This window comes from Phoxinus phoxinus (assembly GCF_949152265.1).
Source record: "Phoxinus phoxinus genome assembly, chromosome: 1".
In the NCBI taxonomy this organism is placed as follows: Eukaryota; Metazoa; Chordata; class Actinopteri; order Cypriniformes; family Leuciscidae; genus Phoxinus; species Phoxinus phoxinus.
The window spans coordinates 16,015,799-16,037,780 of NC_136876.1; the positions used below are offsets into that span (position 1 = coordinate 16,015,799).

At 38.5% G+C, this 21,982-nt stretch overlaps 2 protein-coding genes across 3 annotated transcripts; one reads left to right on the plus strand and one right to left on the minus strand.

Annotated features, from left to right (window-relative positions):
• The first annotated feature begins 793 nt into the window (after positions 1 to 793).
• Positions 794 to 9,010, plus strand: hmox2b (heme oxygenase 2b). Its single transcript, XM_079589742.1, has 7 exons — positions 794 to 1,002; positions 1,362 to 1,445; positions 2,252 to 2,375; positions 2,653 to 2,770; positions 4,531 to 5,022; positions 6,501 to 6,621; positions 7,575 to 9,010. Exons 3-7 carry the CDS (start codon positions 2,281 to 2,283, stop codon positions 7,700 to 7,702), a joined length of 954 nt encoding a protein of 317 aa, XP_079445868.1. The 5' UTR covers positions 794 to 1,002; positions 1,362 to 1,445; positions 2,252 to 2,280; the 3' UTR covers positions 7,703 to 9,010.
• A 5,150-nt stretch (positions 9,011 to 14,160) lies between these two features.
• LOC307002522 (uncharacterized protein) lies at positions 14,161 to 19,048 on the minus strand (the record flags this gene model as incomplete). 2 transcript variants are annotated; one of them, XM_079620206.1, is made up of 5 exons in its annotated part: positions 18,932 to 19,048; positions 18,796 to 18,851; positions 17,219 to 18,698; positions 16,295 to 17,114; positions 14,161 to 15,989 (listed from the first exon to the last, which is right to left on the minus strand). In XM_079620206.1, the coding sequence occupies exons 4-5, from the start codon at positions 17,073 to 17,075 to the stop codon at positions 14,161 to 14,163; spliced, it is 2,610 nt and encodes an 869-aa protein (XP_079476332.1). In that variant the 5' UTR covers positions 17,076 to 17,114; positions 17,219 to 18,698; positions 18,796 to 18,851; positions 18,932 to 19,048. The 2 variants fall into 2 exon arrangements, with proteins under 2 accessions (XP_079476332.1, XP_079476331.1); XM_079620205.1 differs by having other exon boundaries at positions 14,161 to 17,114.
• Between the last annotated feature and the right edge of the window lie 2,934 nt (positions 19,049 to 21,982).

Below are 21,982 nucleotides of genomic sequence, written 5' to 3' on the forward strand. Positions count from 1 at the left end.
GCTTTAGCTTTTTTAATGTTTGTTTTGAATATTAATCTCAAATTTTTGTTTTTGCCCTGATGTCAGATCTATTAATATTCATTGACTTGTCCATTGATTCAAATAACTTAATCAAAAAAATAGCTAGGCTACTGGCTAGAGGTTCAAATCAATAATTTCACTGAATTTAATCCAAGGTTAAAACCTGAAGATAAGAAATGGCTTCTAGACAAAGATTTCTTATAAACTGAAGTTTTGTAGTAGTTGGTGGGGCTAAAGGGTTTAAGTAGGAGAAAGCCAAATTATTCAGATAGCCTATTGGTCACTGTGCCAAAGTTCACTTCCCATCAAAGATCCCATCTTACTGCTGAAGATTCCCAGCGAGAGGAAAATGTCAGGACAAAAACAATAAAATCCAGCACTCTTTGTCTGGTCCATAATAAATTTGGGCTTATTTTAGGTAAATTTTCTCATTCCACCCCAGGTAGCAAAAATTGTGTGGGCCGATTAAGGCTAAAACACTCGGCCGCTCCTCTGCGTGAATCTTGGTCCGATTGCTCTGCAAGCGCTCGGTTTTATTGATTTCCATTCGTGTCAGGTTAATACTATTGTAAAACTGCTGAGCAGCCGTTCTTTATGCAAGATAAACTGAAAATAAAACGGCAAAAGCAAGACAGTTTTCATGTTTAAAGCATTTTTTTATTGGACCACACTTCACCTCAACTCGTCACGTGACAGCAAACTACCGTGACGACGCATGTCCTCATTCTCAATCGCGCATTATGCATTTAATGTTCGCTGCGCCTTTAAGCATAAGCTCTGAGAGTCACGTGGTTTCATCCTGCAGCTTCCTGTATTGAGTTTATAACGGATCGCTCGAACGCCGCAGACAAAAAAAAACACACCTCACGAGCATCCGACTATAATAATCAGTTATCAATCTATTATCATTCCTACGGCCTGGTCAGACCATTTAATACGATTAGTATCTGATCTAAAGCAGGGTTTGCTGAAGAGCTGATTGTAAGTAACGTTACTGTCTTCTGTTCAGGGCGCATACATGACACAATGAGTGCTAGTCTCGCTTTGATATGTCAGAAGTCAGCACTTTAGTCAAAACTGTCTGAATTAATATAATGACACTAGAGTGTTTTGATGCTTTTGGAGCTGCTTGTAGGTTTCAAACGGATGCTGATCACAGGACAGTGAGATTAGATTGTATTTTGACTGGTAAACACCAGAATGCCCATGACAGCTCTTTTGTTCTGTTTTCATTTACCCTGCAAACAAACACAAATGCTCTTGAAACAGCCTCAGTGTGTGCTGGATGAATAGAGGCTCACTGTCGGTGTGTGTGTGTGTGTGTGTGTGTGTGCCCTCAGAAACAATCACCTGACTGGATGCTGAACTATTGTCATCTGCTGTAGGGACACTGACAGTTGAAGCTCGTGCTCAGGAGGTTTGAGGTAAGAGGTTTTCTTCATCAGTTCAGTGTGTGTGTGTGTGTGTGTGTGTGTGTGTGTGTGTGTGTGTGTGTGTGTGTGCGCACGTGAACATTATCAGAATTATTAGTGCTGCTGTGCTGCATATATCACACTTTGATTAAAAGCTAAAGTCAAAACATGAACAAATCTGAGGGATAATGGCTTACAGAATCATGTTTACATAATGAAAAGGATGAATGAGCTTCCTAATCTGTGTTGTATTGTGTTGAACTGTAATTTGCCTAGTTAGATCATTAGGTAGCAGTGTTAATTTTCCATTATTAATTGAATAGAGTATTTATTCATAATTTGAATTAGCTATTATTCTTATATTTTCACTTTTCATGTTAATTTCAGTTCAAAGTTCATATTAATTTCAGTTCAAGTAATTGTGCATTTTTATTAGTTTTTGTTTAAATATTTAGCTTTGGCTTTATTTTTTATTTAGTATTATTAATTGTAGTGCTTTATGGATGGATGGATAGATAGCCAGCCAGATAGATAGATACATACATAGATAGATACATGGAGATGGATGGATGGATAGATAGATTAAACAATGAGTTTGAATATTTGTTTGGAATCAAAGTGTTGGTGTGTAGATTTACATTTTGGTGAAAGAAATAGTGTATCAAATTGATCTATTTGAACACCAAGAGATTCAGTTGTGTGTGTGTGTGTGTGTGTGTGTGTGTGTGTGTGTGTGTGTGTGTGTGTGTGTGTGTGTGTGTGTGTGTGTGTTTGTGTTTAAGAAGGAAACGCTCAGTCATGTTCATGTGTTTGAGCAGTCAGGACAGATTGAACAGAAGACAGAGGAATGTCTGCTATGAAGACAGAGGAGGATGCTAACGGGACGAGCACAGCTAACGGAGGAGGAGGAGTGTGTGAGGAGGGGGGCGTCACGGTCCTCAGGTACATGATACACTCAACATTTACAGTTGTGGTCGCTTTCTTCCTGTAACAACATGCTTGAATTATGCTGTCATTGTTTACTAAAACTATGAAAAATGATTTTATTTTAATTATTTAGAAGTTCTAAAATGATTCAAACTGAAACTAAAGAAAGAAAACGAAAGTCAAATAGAGAGATTTAAAAACTAATAAAAATGAGAAAATTACTAAAACTAAAATAATAATTAAAAAAAATTATAAAATGGAAATATATATATATCTCATCTCAACCCTACAGTCCCACTGATCTATCAGAGATGTTGGCAGCAGGAACCAAAGAAGTTCACGAGAAGGCCGAAAACACAGCGTTCGTCAAAGACTTCCTGAAGGGACGCATCCACAAGGAGCTCTTCAAGGTAAATGAAGGATAAGTCAGTCGTGAAGGATTTTATAGAGGATTTAGAAAATAATGTGGCATATTTCTTGAGTTGATTGGTCATTTTATCACATTAAACTTTGGTAGTATGATATTTTTGTGGTAGATTATTAAACGGAAAAGAAATCCCATAAACTTAAAATGAAGGTCTTGAACCAGTGAGCAAACACATAATATTGTTATCTAAGCTAAAAATAAAATTGTAAAAATTTACAATAAGGTCCCATTAGTTAATTGTATATAATGCATTAATTAACTTTAACTAACAATGTAAATACTGTAAACGCTAGTTAATAAAAATACTGTTTATTGTTAGTTGGTTAGGTGCGGCCACCTCCAGCTTTTTTGACCATTTTCACAAAACTTTCATGGCCCCCAGAATATTTTGTTGTATGAATATCTGAACATGCCATATATCAAAGAACAGACCCTCTGCTTTTTAACCAAAAGATCGGTTTTATTCTAGGTTCATGCATTCTTTTTATATCCTCTGTCTCTGTAAAGCTGCTTTGTAACAATCTTTATTGTAAAAAGCGCTATATAAATAAATGTGACTTGACTTGACTATAAAGGGATCAAATTAAGTCATCATTTTCTCACCCTGGTGTTGTTTTAGTGGCATATGGCACTTTTTTCTTTTTTGGACCACAAATAGAGGAATTTTTTTTTTAAATCCTGCTCGCGCTCGTTCATGTAATGGCAGTGAATAGCGACCAGCGTCAAGCTTTTAAAAAAATATGGAAAAATATCTCAGAATGATCCCGTGCGACACGTACAACACGTGTCGTATAATCCAAGTGTTCTGGGTTTGGTGAAAAGCAACCCCAAATTGAATGTGTTATTTAAAGCTACACTGTGTCGGATTTTCTCCCATCTAGCGGTGAAACTGTATTTGACTACCAACTGAATATTACTTTCTAGCCCCTCCCATCCCGAGGGCGTTTTAACTCCTACGGTGGCCGTATTATTTCAAATTTGCCGGCAGTCGCGAGTAATCTCCCCCTCACATTCGTCACGGTGCCACTGAGTGTAAAAACGCAAAGCTTGAATATCCAAGTTTGTCCCTCTTTGGCTAATGTATTTTCAAGATGGAGGCGCAGCTTGGCTTCCGCCATTTGAGTAGCTCACCCGTATTTTTTTAATTATTTTTTTAAGCTCACCGTGTAAAATCCTGTTTTGGTCGCCGCAGTTCAAGAGAAATCAGAGGAATTCAGTTCCCAGAAAAAACACACAAGCTTTGAGAAATCAAGACAGGGTTTTGAGAAAAAACACATGAAATTCAATCCATGTACTCTCTTCTCTGTGGTGAAAATATCCTTTATATAACGGAAAATATCCTTTTATATATGGATAAACGGTTGCGGTCTGGAGATATTCAACTCAGTGATGAAAGCACACCGATACGTTTTTGAGATTTTATACACGGTACACGCACATAATATATTATGTAAATAAACTTTTATTTTGGATGCATTTAATCGCGATTAATTGTTGCACAGCCCTAGTTTTATTAATCTTGATTTTTCCCAACCTGTGTGCTTTTTCTGGGCGAATCTGAAAATTGACTTTTTAAAAACCCCCGAATAAAAATGGCAAAAAATAGGCAACAAAATGAAAACAAAAATATAAAAAATAAAACAAAAACCAATAGCATCTCAATGATACTGAAATACCACGGCACACAGCAAGATAAATCAGTTTAGTTCGACCTGATTATGATTCCTGGATGTGTGTTTTCAGCTCGGGCACGTGGCTTTATTCTTCACGTACTCCGCCATGGAAGAGGAGATCGAGAGGAACAAAGAGCATCCTCAGTTCGCTCCGCTCTACTTCCCTCACGAGCTGCACCGGCGCGACGCTCTGGCTCGGGATCTGGAGTTCTTCTACGGCGAGGACTGGCAGAGTCAGATCCGCATCTCTCCCGCAGCTCAGCGATACGCGGACCGCATCCGGCGGGTCGGCCGGGACCAGCCCGCGCTCCTCGTGGCCCACGCCTACACGCGCTACATGGGAGACCTCTCGGGGGGGCAGGTGCTGAGGAAGGTGGCCCAGCGCGCCATGAAGCTGCCGCCCACTGGAGAAGGCCTGAACTTCTACCAGTTCGATGGCATCCACAGCGCCAAGGCCTTCAAGCAGCTGTACCGCAGCCGGATGAACGAGCTGGAGCTCGACACACACACCAAGAGGAGGGTCGTGGAGGAGGCCAACCTGGCCTTTCAGTTCAATATGGAGGTGAGCAGGGCAGCTGGGCTCTCGTTGCCATTTAAAGGGGTCATATTTTCTTGTTATTATTTCATGCAAGATTTGTTGTACCAACTGTAATCATTTGTATGGCTTTTTTACTAAAGGAGGAGTTCACTTAAGAAAAAACAACCAAAACAAAGGATTCAGTGATTCAGCTTAATAATTCAAAAATCACTTTTAAATGTTTAAATTGTATTTATAATTAAAATATTTAATTCAATTATTATTTATAAATCACATTTATTTTATTGCTAAATTTAAGTACATTTTAAAATTACAAATTTATACAGTATATATTTATATACTATACTAATACTAAAGTATATATATACTATATAATAATACAGTATATATATATATATATATATATATACTATTTCTGTTTGAACATTTTTTTTTACTTATTTTATCAAATCAAATTTTCTAAATTTAATTCAACTAATTTAATTAATTTCTAAAATTGCATTTATTATTTTGTTACATTTTAAAATAATTACTTTATACATAGACACATTCACACACACACACATATATATATATATCAATAATTCAATTAATTTAAATGTTTTTTCGTATAATTATTTTTATAAATAATTTATTATTATTATTACCTATTTTATTGTTTTATTAATAAAAAAATAAAATAAAATAAATATATATACATATATATATAGAGAGAGAGAGAGAGAGAGAGAGCGTGTAATCACTTGTTTTACATTTTTCTTTTTGAAATAATTTATTGATGTTATTATTACCTATTTTATTGGCAGATAAATAAAGCAAAGTTTGTTTTCTAAATGAAGTTTAATTAAATGAGACAACCACAATTGTATAACGTACAAATAATGTAATTGTTTTATTGTTACATTTCACATTTGTTACATTTAATTAATGTTTTCAGGTTCTGAAAGTTTAATCCATAATATTTTGATTCTTCATTATGAGTCCTTTAAAGAATGATGTTGATGACAATTAATTGAAGATGTGCAGATCATTATCTGAGACCCTTCACTAACACTGAATGAATTAAACTAATGGCCCGCTCATAATCTCTCTGTGTGTCGTGTCGTCAGCTGGAGGGCTTTGCAGTCGCTCTATTAGACTGAACCTGGTGTCACTGTGTTCATAACAGTGAGCGTGTCATTAAAGACGAGAGTCTCTCCTGCTCCGTGTGGCTTGAGTTTCATCCGTCAGCAGATGGAGTCCTTTGTCCTCATGGCAGATCACAGATGAGCTATGAAATTAAATGGACAAAACGGGGTCAAAACAATGTCTCGCTCCTCACCAGCATCGTTTAACAAAGCCGTGTTTGACTGTGACGTCTAGTTGAATGTGTTTATGTAATGCTGTCGCTGTCACACACATGACAAAGAGCTTTTCATTAAACGCTTGTCATTTGCTCAGTGTTCACTCATTGTTTCCTGTGATCTGCAACTGTTAACGTCCTTTTTGTGTGTTGCATGCAGATTTTTGGAGAACTAGAGGAGGTTGGAAAGACCCTTCAGGACGATGTTTTGGACGCCGCTCCTGCTCATGACGAGATGCCAGGAGACGTCAGTCGGTGTCCGTACCACGCTGCCAAAACGGGTAAACTATTCATCTTCATTACACCTTAAACCAGGGACTCACTAACTTTTCTGTCAGCCAAACCCATAACATATTTATTTGAAGTACACCTGAGCTTTTAAGTTGAAACAGCACATTCAGACATTCACCGTTCTCTGATGATGGTTAACGGTCACATGACATGCAACCAATCAGATAAAATATTTAAGCTTTTTAGTAAGTTTTTTTTCAAATATTGTTACAAATATTTAAATGAAATGGTTTAGTATGCATTACTTAATACATAAATTAATAATACGTATTATTAGTTTTAACTGTAATTATAAAAAAATGAAAAAAATATACTACTATTGTAAATTACAATTGTACTGTGAAGTACAAAAAACTATATAATTATTATAATATATACTATTATTTTGGTACAATAGATTCAGTGTTATTTTAGTTATATTGAGATACTATTATAGTTATTCATATTTTGAGTTGGTTGTCATTTTGACATTTTTAGTCATTTTGTTGAATGTTTTTGCCATTTTTATTAGTTTCTGTCTTTTTTATATGTCTTTATAGTTTTATAAATTTTTATTTCGGTTTTAGTTATTTAGTGCATCAAGTTAAACTAAATAAGTTAGTTTTTTTATATTTTATTTTATTTTATTTCAGTTAACATTTATTATATAGTGACAAACATGTTTTTTTTATGTTTTTAATTTTAGTTAACTATAATAACCCTGAATATATTATATATTACTTTAAATTTCAGCCTTTGATTTGATAATACTCTAATCTATATCGCTATTACTGTTTTATTTCGATTAATTGTACAGCTCTATTTATTAAAATTTTATATTTGATTAATTATTAGCTTTTCATCAACCTCTACATTTCTCTTTCAAACCCCCGTTTGGAAAACCCGGCCTTAAACCTAAGCAAATTACACCGTTAACACGATGATTTCATTCTTTCTGTTTCAGCGGCCAGCAGCGGATCGTCTTACGTTTGTCAAGTGGCCATGACCGTGCTTAAAAATCCCTCCGGTCAAGTCCTAATGGCCGCCTGGATCGCTGCTCTAGCCGGATTGGCTGCTTGGTACTTCATGTGACCTCCCGTGGCCCAGTCTTAGTGCATCCCATTTGCCCCCTCGTTCTTGGGTAAATGTGATTAAAAATTATAATGTATGAGCACAGACTTTTTAAACGCAGGATAGCATAGTTCATTGTGGCAGCCGTTACTAGTGCACCTGTCAGTGTTGATGAAGTTAAGGAGCTACGGAAATATGCAGAGTGTTATTTTTATAGTTTTATCGCACTATCGAGTCATTTGGTGCAACAAGTCAAATGGGCCGAAACATATTCCACGCAAGTATGTGAATGTGATTTCATACGTCATGCTAATTGTGTTGAATTCTCCTTCATCACTATAGGGGCGCTGTAGAAGGTATACGTGCAAATGGTCTTCTACAGTCAGTTTTATTGGCCCATTTGTCATGCGTGCTTTCAAATGAGATATGCTATGCATACATGCAGCATTTACAAAGAAAAGCAGTACTTCTGCAGGGCAGACTACTGAGATGTCAGGTCGAGAAAAAATGACTGACACAACGGTTAATGAAGAAAAGCCTTTTTGAAGAGGTTGAGAATGTAAAAGATGGAAGAATTGCACATTAAAAGGTCATTTTTGTCTAGTTACACAACAGGATGTGTTACAGACTCGGCATTGAGGGATTTTTCTACAGGGTCGGTTTAATGGGCCAGAATGAAACGTTTTTACTAGTGAATTGAGTTTTTCAGTGATGATGAAGATAAATGTATTTTATACACTCATTATTATTGTGTGTACATATTATTATCTGTCATATATGTATACACAATTATATACAGTATGTATATATATATGGTAACACTTTACAATAAGGTCTAGTGTATTAGTAAATGCTTATATTTACATTAACCAAGATCAGTAAATGCTGTAGAAGTATTTTTAATATGTTCCTTGAGGTTAGAGGGGTTTTTTTTGCTCAAAAAGCACACATATATATATATATATATATATGCTGAAAGAATATAATTTTTAACCTTTATTCTGACCCTCTGTCTGAAATTATCCGTTTTTAAGGAACGGCTCCTTTAAGGCTTGTCAATATACGGCCACTGTTATGATTGGCTATTGTCATTGTATAGAAAACGGTATCAACGGCCACTCGCTATTGCACTCGAGTAAGTGTTTTAAAAACATCCATATAAAACTGTCTTTTACGGTGTCAGTGATTATATTGTTTGTTTGTTTTTTGCTTTTGACGCGACGCTCGCATCCAGTGTTGGCAAACGTCAGCCGTTAAGTGACTGAACTCCAGTGGGTGGGGCCTGTGCAAATTAATTTCCCCTTGTGACATCACAAATCTGGCAATATCAAAATGAACTGTTTTTGGAGCTTGATTAAATGAATGCTTTAATGTTTAATGAGGTGGATGACTTGCAGGATGTTTTAATGGCACAAACACCTCTTATATGTCAAATGATTTGATCAAAATTTGATTTCTGATTTCATGACCCCTTTAACTAATGTAGTTACCAAATAAAACCTTATTGTAAAGTGATACACTATATATATATATATATATATATATATATATATATATATATATATATATATATATATATATATATATATATATATATATATATATATAGGCTGATATATCAGTCCATCTCTAATTATCACCAGGGCTTTACTCAAGGCTCTCATGAACAATTGTCAGATATATTATGTATTTGAATGCAATTTAAACAAGGGAACAATACTGAATGAATTGGTATACTGTATTTGTACAAGCTAGAATTAACAATAGTGTTTTTCTCTGAAGGTGATTCATTGATCTGACTTGCAGTATGAAATTATTAATTATTAATTTATGGATGCAATAACTTGAGTTTTCTTCATGCAACTTTTAATCCATATATTGATGGGTTTGTTCCCTTTGACATTATATTCTAAGACCATAACATGTGCAATGATTGCCAAGGCACTGTGACATGATGCATTTGAGAAAAGATTATGGGGGAGTGTGTATCTGTCCTCGTTTACTGAGGCATCGGTCTGCTAACTAAAGGTGTTTTCTTTATTGAATTTAGTTTTGTATAAGAGAGCTAAACCTAAACCTCATACTGATGAATAATTTTCTTAATTTTCTAGTGTTTCGTGTAATATCAAATGCTGAGGGGCTGAACATTCACATTTGAACCAAAGGAAATGTTACTTTGCATTACTAATCGGATTATAAAACAGATCGGCATATATGCGAAGTGTTTTGCATAAATGGTTGTGCTTGGGTTTTATGCAGATCGTTTAATTTGTTGGCTTATTTTGTGTTTTGAAAAACTGACAGCTTATTTTAAAGCACTGGGAGACATTGAGAGTGGTGTTGATATAGTACAGTGGTTTTATTTAGATCATTGTTTTGTGTAGTTCATTTTAAATTTCTTTATTATATTCTTTTTAAAGGGGTGGTTAGTTATGATTTCACTTTTCTAACTTTAGTGTGTAATGTTGCTGTTTGAGTATAAACAACATCTGCAAAGTCACAACGCTCAAAGTTCAAAGCAAAGGGAGATATTTGCTTTTAAAGAAATTGCTTTTTAAGGACTACAACAAACAGCTGTTAGGAACTACACACATTCATCCCGGGTTAGTGACATCACCAACCCTAAAATTTACATAAACCCCGCCCCCGTGAATGCGATTTATAGATTATCAAGACAGAATATGCTAATCAATGATTAGAAGATAACTACACATCAGCAACATAAATTCATTAACTAACCATTCAGAAATGTCCTGTTGCTTCTACATGTTGTCACTTCGACCTGAGTCTCTCCATCATTGTCTGACTTCGGTTTGAACATAAAAGGCTAAAAGTTTTTGAAATTTTCAGTGCATGTCTGTGTAAGGTAAGCTGTTTAAGCTCCGCCCCCTGTACTTGAAGCAACAGCTCATTTGCATTTAAAGGAACAGACACAAAACGGTGCGTTTTTGCTCACCCTCAAAAAGTGACAATTTTAACATGTTATATAAAAATATCTGTGGGGTATTTTGAGCTAAAACTTCACATACACACTCTGGGGACATCAAAGACTTATTATAAATCTTGTGAAAAGGGCATTATACCACCCCTTTAAGGTTTAGAACATTTTTTTGCTTTTAAAATATATATTATAATTTTTTTTGTTTAAATTGTTCCCTTCAGCTGTCACTGTATTGAGTAATAAATTCACAACTGTGCTGCATTCACTGTTCAAGTTCATGTTTCATTTAAATAATTTTTTATTTGAATAATTCAGATTTAATATTAAGCCCTTTGCATGCTGTAAATTACCAGAGAGAGAGAAAAAACATAATTACAATCTAAATCTTCAGATTGAATGAGGCAAAACAATCTGACGATTTAGAATTTAAAATGTGCAGCTTGTATTTTTGCTAAAGCCATGTATTGATGTTTCCATACAAAATGTGCTGTTTGAGGTATAAAGTTACTATATTATGGAGGCCGATTTCCACCACATAAGAAAAACAATTCAGGCTCTAGTAAATCTTATAATTGCATAATTTACTTTGTCATAATTTTGACTTTTTGATGTCATCATTTTTACTTTACTTTTCATTTCATTTATTACTTTGTCTCAATTTGGACTTTTCTTCGCAAATGACTTAGAATGTCATAATTTCTATTTTTTATGTCATAATTACAGGGCTGCCAATGTTTGGGTTCAGGTTAGAATGAGAATTATACGGGGGAGAATTATTTTCTATGAAATGTCACTTTGGTTGTCAGCGGCAATTGAATAGGCTGTAATTTATACATTATTAAACGTGCAAAGGTTCTGATATGAACTTTTGCATGCAAAAAAAAAACTGCTTTTAACAGGGGTGTTATTTAACTGTTTATAACCACTCTATGTATAATAACTGTTGAGTTAAAATGTTGGAGATCACATTCGAAGGAGGCGGGCTTTACTTACCGCCAATGAACAACATTTAAAAGAAAGTCATGCTGGTCTATGCCTGGAAAGCTCTGTGGCAGACGTATATGGGACGCTTGAGGAGACCTGCTGCACAAGCCAGCAGCGGTCAACCTGAAGCTTTCGCCTGCACACCCACTGAAGCTAAGCAGGGTTGAGTCTGGTCAGTACCTGGATGGGAGACGACCTGGGAAGACTGGGTTTCTGCAGGAAGAGGTGAGGCCAGCAGGCGGCTGCTATTTGGTGATGCTATGACTTTGACTCACAATAGTCACATCCATATGATCGGCTCCCTACAGCAAACACACAGCTGAAGTTTCATCAAAATCAATCAATGTATAAAGAAGTTATAACACTTCCTGTTTACTTTTTTTTGCCATAAATTTGTTGCCTCACCACAGCCAAACCGTTCGGGATATAGATGGAGATCGGATGAAACCCCTTGAAGGAGTATATCAAATTCCAGAGCATGCTTTTATATAAGTGAAAGAAGTTTGGCTACTTTAGGTAAAAAGGGGTGCGCTACAGAGTCAAGTCAAGAATATTTGTATAGCGCTTTTCACAATACAGATTGTCTCAAAGCAGCTTCACAGTATTAAATTAAAATAATAATAAAACGTCCATGTTTGGTAATGCTAATCAATAGTATTATTGATTGATTCATTAAATTGGACATCCCCAACTAAGCAAGCCAAAGGCAACAGAGCCCCTCAAATACAACCCATGACCCCACCATGTCATTTTGTGTGGTCACTTGTGTCATCAGTGACCCTGATGGCTGACAATTTCAACGTGTGCAAAGTTTCAAGTGTTTATGAGTAGGTTAAGGGCCCCAGATTAAACGGTCAGTTTAACAGTTTATCATAAATGCGACTGAAAACAATGTCATTGATATGACAATTGAATACAATAAAATCAAGATATTAATGCCACAACTTTAATATTCATAAATAAGGATTTGTATGACTGTAAAGTTGTTCATACGTAAGTAATTGATGCTATAGTGTGATAAATACATCAATAGTGTATGTTTCAGTGTTTTTGGAAACGTAAGTAAATGTATGTGTGGTACAATACATATGAATACTTGTGAGATTATGTTGTCCATTTCTATTCCACTTCATCAGTGTCTTAAACACTGAATTTCTTACGTACAAAGCCATTTTTATCCACACTTTTGCCAACTAAAATGTCTCAGAAATGGTCTCAAAAGGGGAAGACAGCCCAATGAGATATGGGTTCTTTATATATATAGTTCTTGGTTTAAATGGCCACAGCGCTACGCTGGGGTAGCATGCTAAATGTCACTTACAAGCTATTATTCATAACGGTTTTAAGCAGTGGACAAAAGAAATAGAACAGTGGAATGAGAAAATTAACCTAAAATAAGCCCAAATTTATTATGGACCAGACAAAGAGGGCAGAATAACAAATCTTTTAGTCTAGAAGCCATTTTTATCTTCAGTTTTTAAAGGGTAATGCAACATAACATGAGGGGAGTAAAGATTGAAAGCGCCTAAACCTTATTTTATGACATATTGCCATGAGTGAAGTTATCATACTTTTTATTTGAATTACAAGTTCATGGCATTTCCTCATATGGAGTTAGTTCATTGCGTTGCATTTGGAGATCGACTACTTTTGACTGACAAAATGCGGGTGGACGGAAACACTAACTGAAAGTGAGTCGTACAAAACATTTCTTTTTAGCAAACTTTGTGTACACAATGTTGTCAATGCTCGAGTTCATGTGTAGAGCCCCTGGTGATACTTCAAGCACAGTTTCATGTTGTTTCGAGCCTCCTTAGTATTCTAAAAATAGCTATTTTGATGCTCTCATTGTAGTGACCCATTCAAAAGGCATTTTGACCGAAAACGAAAAGAGTCAAACTTAAGTGTAGTTTCCATTCTAATGCTTTTACACGAATGTTTAACTGGTAGATTAACAAAAAGAGCCTAGGTTCGTGATTTGAATCTCTGGCCAGTAGATCCTTTTTGCAATTGTTTTTCACTTGCCCAATAAATTAATTTTGATCAACCATGTATTCAATTCTTTATTTGAATCAATGGACAAAACAATGAATATTAATAGATTTGGCATCAGTGCAAAAACATTAACTTTTGTAATGTTTGTTTTACTTTTGAATATTCACTTCAAATGTTAAAGCTTTGACTAGAAAATAGCATTGCACCAATCAGGATTTTGACGCAGGTACCCGATCACCAATATTTGAACACCAAGGAGATGAGATCGAAAACTGGTCAAAGCCTCAACTGCTTTTAAATCTTAAACTAATTTTAGTTAAACCGTCAATGCCAACAAAATGGGATTAAGACACAGGAATAGACTCAACCAATTTGGTACACAAAAGCCTAGATGGCACCCCTTTTCCAAGTTTGGCAAACTCAACTAGCATTGAGTTCTATCCTTTGAATGTAGCTTGAACAAAACAGCACAAAAAAAACTGCTTGGTTACAAACATTTATTAGAATTTAGATTCTGGAAGACATCACTTAGCATAATGTGGCTGTTTTATAGAGTCCCTTAGCCCTTTACGGAGTATAGTGGATGGAGGAATGGTTGATTGTATAGCCGGACATCGGACCCAGATTTACGTAGAGCCTGAGCAGTCTGCGGGATAACAGAGAACATGCCAACAGATGATGCTTGGGCACTCAAGCCTAGAGATGGAGTTAGGTTTGAACCTGTGGGGCGTTGCATGGTCACAAAATGCTCAGATATTTGGTTACTGCTTGTAGAGTCAGAAGGAGCTTGAGATGAGAGTCTAGAGGGTCTTTCAACTACACCAATGAGACCCTGGGTTCGCAGAGAGTCTGAGCTATACAGGCCATTTGTCCGTTTATCAATGGTAGACTGGCTAGAAACAGCTAGGGGAGAAGAACCAAGCTTGGCATATGCATGAGACCCAGAGGTGTACTTGCTAGAGGGGCTTTGAGAAGGAGAAAAGCCACCATATCTGCTGCTACCACCCTGGGCAGAAACAAATTGTCCAGGATCTCCTGAAGATGAGGCTCCTGCTGATGACAGGGAAGGAAACAAACTCCGCATTGGAGAGCTTTGAGACAGAGAGCTACCCTGTGATGCAGCTGAGGTCTGAATACCTTGTGAAGGCTGCCATCTTTGAGACTTCAGGCTTTGGGACACAGCATAGCTTTGAAATGCTTGGCTGGACTGGTCGGCAACACCTTGGGGCGAGGACAACGATACACAGTGACAATTATAGGACGATGGAGACCCAGAGGCAAACCGACTTGTGGTATCTTGAGGCTGGAGTGATCCACCATAAGAGGTACTTCCCTGCAGGGTGAATGGCTTAGACGACCCTGACTGGGTGCCATCGCTAGAGGCAAACTGACTTGTGGTATCTTGAGGCTGGAGAGATCCACCATAAGTGGTGCTTCCCTGCAATTTGAAGGGAGTAGAGGACCCTTCCTGAGTCCCAGGGTTGCCTGTGAAGGTAAACTGCTTCCGTGAACTCTCGACTGTAGCAGACTGACTGGCAGGATGTTGGGGTGAGGATAGTGATACACTTGGATAGGAGGACGGAGACCCAGAGGCAAACTGACTTGTGGTACCTTGAGGCTGGAGTGATCCACCATAAAAGGCACTTCCCTGCAGGGTGAAAGGCTTAGAGGACCCTAACTGGGTGCCATAGCTAGAGGCAAACTGACTTGTGGTATCTTGAGGCTGGAGTGATCCACCATAAGTGGTACTTCCCTGCAGGGTGAATGGCTTAGAGGACCCTGACTGGGTGCCATAGCGAGAGGTAAACTGCTTCCGTGAACTGTCGACTGTAGCAGACTGACTGGCAGGATGTTGGGGTGAGGATAGTGGTACACTTGGATAGGAGGACAGAGACCCAGAGGCAAACTGACTTGTGGTACCTTGAGGCTGGAGTGATCCACCATAAGAGGTACTTCCCTGCAGGGTGAATGGCTTCGAGGACTCTGACTGGGTGCCATAGCTAGAGGCAAACTGCTGTGAATTCTGGACTGTAGCAGACTGACTGGCAGGATGTTGGGGTGAGGATAGTGATACACTTGGATAGGAGGACGGAGACCCAGAGGCAAACTGACTTGTGGTACCTTGAGGCTGGAGTGATCCACCATAAGAGGTACTTCCCTGCAGGGTGAATGGCTTCGAGGACTCTGACTGGGTGCCATAGCTAGAGGTAAACTGCTTCCGTGAACTGTCGACTGTAGCAGACTGACTGGCAGGATGTTGGGGTGAGGATAGTGATACACTTGGATAGGAGGACAGAGACCCAGAGGCAAACTGACTTGTGGTACCTTGAGGCTGGAGTGATTCACCATAAGAGGTACTTCCCTGCAGGGTGAATGGCTTCGAGGACTCTGACTGGGTGCCATAGCTAGAGGCAAACTGCTGTGAATTCTGGACTGTAGCAGACTGACTGGCAGGATGTTGGGGTGAGGAGAGTGATACACTTGGATAGGAGGACGGAGACCCAGAGGCAAACTGACTTGTGGTACCTTGAGGCTGGAGTGATCCACCATAAGAGGTACTTCCCTGCAGGGTGAATGGCTTCGAGGACCCTAACTGGGTGCCATAGCTAGAGGCAAACTGACTTGTGGTATCTTGAGGCTGGAGTGATCCACCATAAGTGGTACTTCCCTGCAGGGTGAATGGCTTAGAGGACCCTGACTGGGTGCCATAGCGAGAGGTAAACTGCTTCCGTGAACTGTCGACTGTAGCAGACTGACTGGAAGGATGTTGGGGTGAGGATAGTGATACACTTGGATAGGAGGACAGAGACCCAGAGGCAAACTGACTTGTGGTACCTTGAGGCTGGAGTGATCCACCATAAGAGGTACTTCCCTGCAGGGTGAATGGCTTCGAGGACTCTGACTGGGTGCCATAGCTAGAGGTAAACTGCTTCCGTGAAGTCTCGACTGTAGCAGACTGACTGGCAGGATGTTGGGGTGAGGATAGTGATACACTTGGATAGGAGGACAGAGACCCAGAGGCAAACTGACTTGTGGTACCTTGAGGCTGGAGTGATTCACCATAAGAGGTACTTCCCTGCAGGGTGAATGGCTTCGAGGACTCTGACTGGGTGCCATAGCTAGAGGTAAACTGCTTCTGTGAAGTCTCGACTGTAGCAGACTGACTGGGGGCACCTTGGGGTGAGGATAGCGACACACTTGGATAGGAGGATGGAGACCCAGAGGCAAACTGACTTGTGGTACCTTGAAGCTGAAGTGATCCGCCATAAGTGGTGCTTCCCTGCAATTTGAAGGGAGTAGAAGACCCTTCCTGAGTCCCAGAGTTGCCTGTGAAAGTAAACTGCTTCCGTGAACTCTGGACTGTAGCAGACTGACTGGAGGTACCTTGGGGTGAAGATAGTGATACACTTGGGTAGAAGGATGAAGACCCAGAGGCAAACCGACTTGTATCTTGAGGCTGGAGTGATCCACCATAAGAGGTACTTCCCTGCAGGGTGAGTGGCTTGGAGGATCCTGACTGGGTGCCATAGCTAGATGCAAACTGACTTGTGGTAGCTTGAGGATGGAGTGGTCCACCATAAGAGGTACTTCCCTGCAGGGTAAATGGCATAGAGGACCCTGGCTGGGTGCCATAGCTAGAGGTAAACTGCTTCCGTGAACTCTCGACTGTAGCAGACTGACTGGCAGGATGTTGGGGTGAGAATAGTGATACACTTGGATAGGAGGACAGAGACCCAGATGCAAACTGACTTGTGGTACCTTGAGGCTGGACAGAACCACCATAAGTGCTACTCATTCCCTGGGAGGCAAAGCCAGTAGAGCCCCCAAACCAAGCACCAGAGCTACTTTTTGACTGGCTATAAACAGCTGGGTGTGATGACATGGGAAAACTCACATATTTGGTACGGGACGCAGGGGCATACAGACCCGGAGTGCCCTGAGGCTTCTGATACAAGCTAGAAGTAGAACTACTACCTCCCGGCACAGGGGAAAAAGTACTGGAAGTTAATTGAGTACCAGATCTGCTCTGGGTGCTTGTAGACACACTAGGTGAATTTTGAACGCTTGTGGACTGGCTAGAAATGCTTTGAGAGAGACTACCCTGAGTTTCTAGAGGTGAAGCAGGACCTGTTGACTGTGAATCTGAACTGCTCTCGGAGCCAACCATAAACAAGCTGGGAGTGCTCTGACCATTAGTAGACTGGCTAGAGACCGCCAAGGGTGAGGGTAGAAGCTGACTGGAGTGCTCTTGTGATTGGGGTGACAGGTCAACAAGAGAGCCAAGCCCTGCCACTTCCCCTTGAAAAGAGCCAGAAGCTTCCAACAAACTGCCTGAACTTCCCTGAAAGCTAGAACTATACAAACTGGGGGTACTCTGATCACTGGTAGACTGACTAGAAACAGATGAAGAACTGAGCACGTTATAGGAGTCTGGGGTATATTGACTCGAGGCACCTTGAGACTGAGACAAGCTACTGTAACTGCTTTCACCCTGAGGGGAGATGGATTGACCAGAGCTTTCTGAAGGCAGAAGTGGGCTGCCTTGAGAAGTGTACGTGGCACCTGGAGCAGATGAACTGCTATAAGAGATACTCTCCGGAGAGAACGCAGGCAAAGTAGCTTCGGCTGATTTAGCACCAGAGGTTTCCAGGGAGCTGGACATGTACAAACTAGGGGAGCTTTGCTCACTGGTGGACAGGCCAGAAGTGCCAAGTATGGCAGGGAAGCTAGCACTTTCTCCTTGTGTAGAAACACTAGCAGTATCTGTAGCAGCTGATCCAGAGGAACCCTGGAGCGATGTCAAACTGCCTGCATATTGTTCATTTAAGGGTAGAGGCAAGGAAGCTAAAATAGAGCTGCTTGGAGCGGTTTGGGCATGGGACGTTGATTCATGCATGCTGGAAACACCACCTTTAACAAATTGGAGTAAGTTCAACCTTTTCAGGGGTCTGTTAGTGAATAAACTAGAGGAGCCCACTTCTTCAGGCAAAATCCCAGTCACAGGGAGCTCTGACACAGAAGACTGGATTGCACGAGGTGAGAAAGTTTTGTCAGAAGGTTGGCCCCACCAGTGGTGTGCATTTGAATGAGCTCGACCTGTGAATTAGACAAAATAGAAGAATTGTATAAGAAACCTCACAATTTGAAATCCTTTGCCCAGAGAAAAAAAGCCCACCAAAAACACAAATCTTACCTTTAAATCCATGAGCATTACTCAAGTAGAGCAGGAAGATTACAAACAAGGGTAACCTACAAGTAAATATATTAAATACAGAGAGTTAATTATTTGCAGAATCATTCACAAACACCAATTGATTGAATAAACTCACTGTGTCCACCCTTTATCCATGGCAAACAAGAAAAAACCCTGAGTACTCCAAAGCCCCAACAGTCACTTTCTCAAACCACCACACAGACACTCCAAATACAAACATACATGTAGCTGGAGATAAGTGTATTTTATAGGCCTTCATCAGTCCAATTAGGGCAAATAACTAATTACATGAAACATCGTTCACCTGGGAAACTAGTACCTGGCTGTTAAAAGATAATTGATGATTGTTTTATGACGGCTCTGACTCCCTGTGCTGTTTGAACATTTTAAAGCAGATAATTAATCAATACTTTCTCTGTGTAATGTCTGCATAGGGTATTCTCATACACCTTACACAAAATGTGACTGATCACATCAGGATGACTTTTATAGTTTTGTGTAATTGGCATAATGTATTACAGACTTTGCAGAGAGACAATTACTGATATATGGGGCAGATACGTTTTAGGAGCACATGCAGAAGTAAGAACAATGCTCAGTTTATGCCAAATTGGGTGGAATGTAATGCTAAATTGCATCTGAAAACAATCCTGGACCTTTTTCCAACTTAGCAAGTTACATGAATATGGTTAAGCAAAACTACAAGATTTTACAATATGTCTTATGTAATGTGTATGCACAATTGAGAGCCACCGTGCTTTGTAAAGTCTCTAGTACCCTGTTGTGCATATTACATCAATGCCAAAATTAACATCAGTCCATCAAGACGTGCATTGCTGCACTATTGCATTTGATCACTTTCATCATGATCATTAATTTACACCAGGTCAAGGTTTATTTAATGAAGCAAGTGGTCACATAGGACTGTACATATTTCCAATAGTGTTCATGAATTAGGATGACAATCACTTCATTATGAATTCACTTGAAATCACGCACTTTACCCCAGTATATGGCACCAAAATAAATTATAATAAATACAAAAAACTATAAATGCCACATTGTTATACCAAACATAAATTAACTAACATGAATGCTCAGATTTTGGATTTCTTACTTTGATTTGATAGGGCCACTGTGCTTATCTATTCCCTTTTAATGCATTCCATGAACTTGTGGCTTCCTTATATTCTTTATAATGATGACAGATTCATAGAATACAATAAGCATCATTGATCGTGACACTTTTGAAAATAAAGAAGCAGGCTGTTTAGTGACGCATACTAGTAGCTTTGTCAGTTGTTCTAATATTTTGCAGGCTAAGATAAAAGTTTGCCTTTACATCATATACCACTTGCACTTGGTCAGAACACTGTTTGACACCCTGAGCAACACAAAAAAGAGCCTCCACACTGCAGAGCACCAACTATAAAATGTTTGCTTTACTTTTTAGCAACACTTAAATACATAAATAAATACAAAGAACAGCAATGAAAACAACTTTGTAATCCATCAGTGCAGACTTGGTGAACTAGATTTGAGCAGAGAGATCGAGTAACAATCTATAAGTACCAAAGTGTATTTACACCAGGTCAAGGTTTGATGATTTGATTCAAATCAGACAGATTCACAGCTGATTGAAAGACAAAGTGAATGAACAATGAAGGAAGTAAGACTAATGTTTGGAGTCTCTGGGATAAAACTCTGAGGAATCCTGTTCAGCATCTCTTTGGGGAAGATTCTCAAGAGCTGCCAGCCAATGTCCAATGTTTCAAACCCAGTTCGATTCTCATATGCACCTGTGGTACAAAACATGTTAAGCTCATTCTGAAATTATATACTGTACAGCCCATTGCCATTCATGAAATCATATTCATGCCATTCAGTGAGATCAAAGGAGAAGAAAATTCAACATTTTTGATAATTATGTCTGAAAACTTCTCAGCATCAGCAACAAGGCTTTTTTCAACCCTGTTTAAATATAGGTCTATGCTGCAAACTTGTGGTTATACTATGTATTACATTTTATTTGATTTCTTTCAACCATATAGCACAAATGCATTATATGAAAAAGAATAAAATGTGTTTTTTTTTACTTCTTATTTGTATTATTTTATAGAGAAATAAATGGTGTGTAATTTAATATTTAGAAAATATGAGACTCTTCCTGTTTCTCTTTTTGTCATTATTTTATTTCATCAACTCAGTTTCATCAATTCAGAGCTTGATTCCAAAAATCCACATTCAAACTAAAATATCTGAATTCCTGTTGGTCGGAGCTAATGACTGTACATTAAAAAGTCTTCCGGCTCAATGAGAATAATATACAGTATGTACCACCAAGTTTGTTGACTGTAGGTAAAACTATAACCACCAGGTAAAAGGTGACGCTACTGAGACGCTCCTACACGCCCATTTTTAAGACTTTGCCCGTGTCTACTGGCAGACAACTCTGATGTGTGTGTCGAGTTTCATGCAATTTGAAGCATGCTAAGAGTCTCAAAAACACCCAAAATAAATATAAAAGTTTGATGCGTTGCCATAACAACAGTATTCACGTTGTTCATACGTAAATAGTTGATGTTATAGTGCTGTCAATACATCAATATTGTAGGTTTCAGTGTCTATGGAAAACGTAAGTAAATGTAGGCCTACGTGTGGTAAAATACATACGAATACTTGTGAGATTATGTTGTCCATTTCTATTCCACTTCATCAGTGTCTCAAACTGAATTTCTTACGTACAAAGCCATTTTTATCCACACTTTTGCCAACTAAAATGTCTCAGAAATGGTCTCAAAAGGGGAAGACAGCCCAATGAGATATGGGTTCTTTATATATATAGTTCTTGGTTTAAATGGCCACAGCGCTACGCTGGGGTAGCATGCTAAATGTCACTTACAAGCTATTATTCATAATGGTTTTAAGCAGTGGACAAAAGAAATAGAACAGTGGAATGAGAAAATTAACCTAAAATAAGCCCAAATTTATTATGGACCAGACAAAGAGGGCAGAATAACAAATCTTTTAGTCTAGAAGCCATTTTTATCTTCAGTTTTTAAAGGGTAATGCAACGTAACATGAGGGGAGTAAAGATTGAAAGCGCCTAAACCTTGTTTCCGTGACATATTGCCATGAGTGAAGTTATCATGCTTTTTATTTGAAT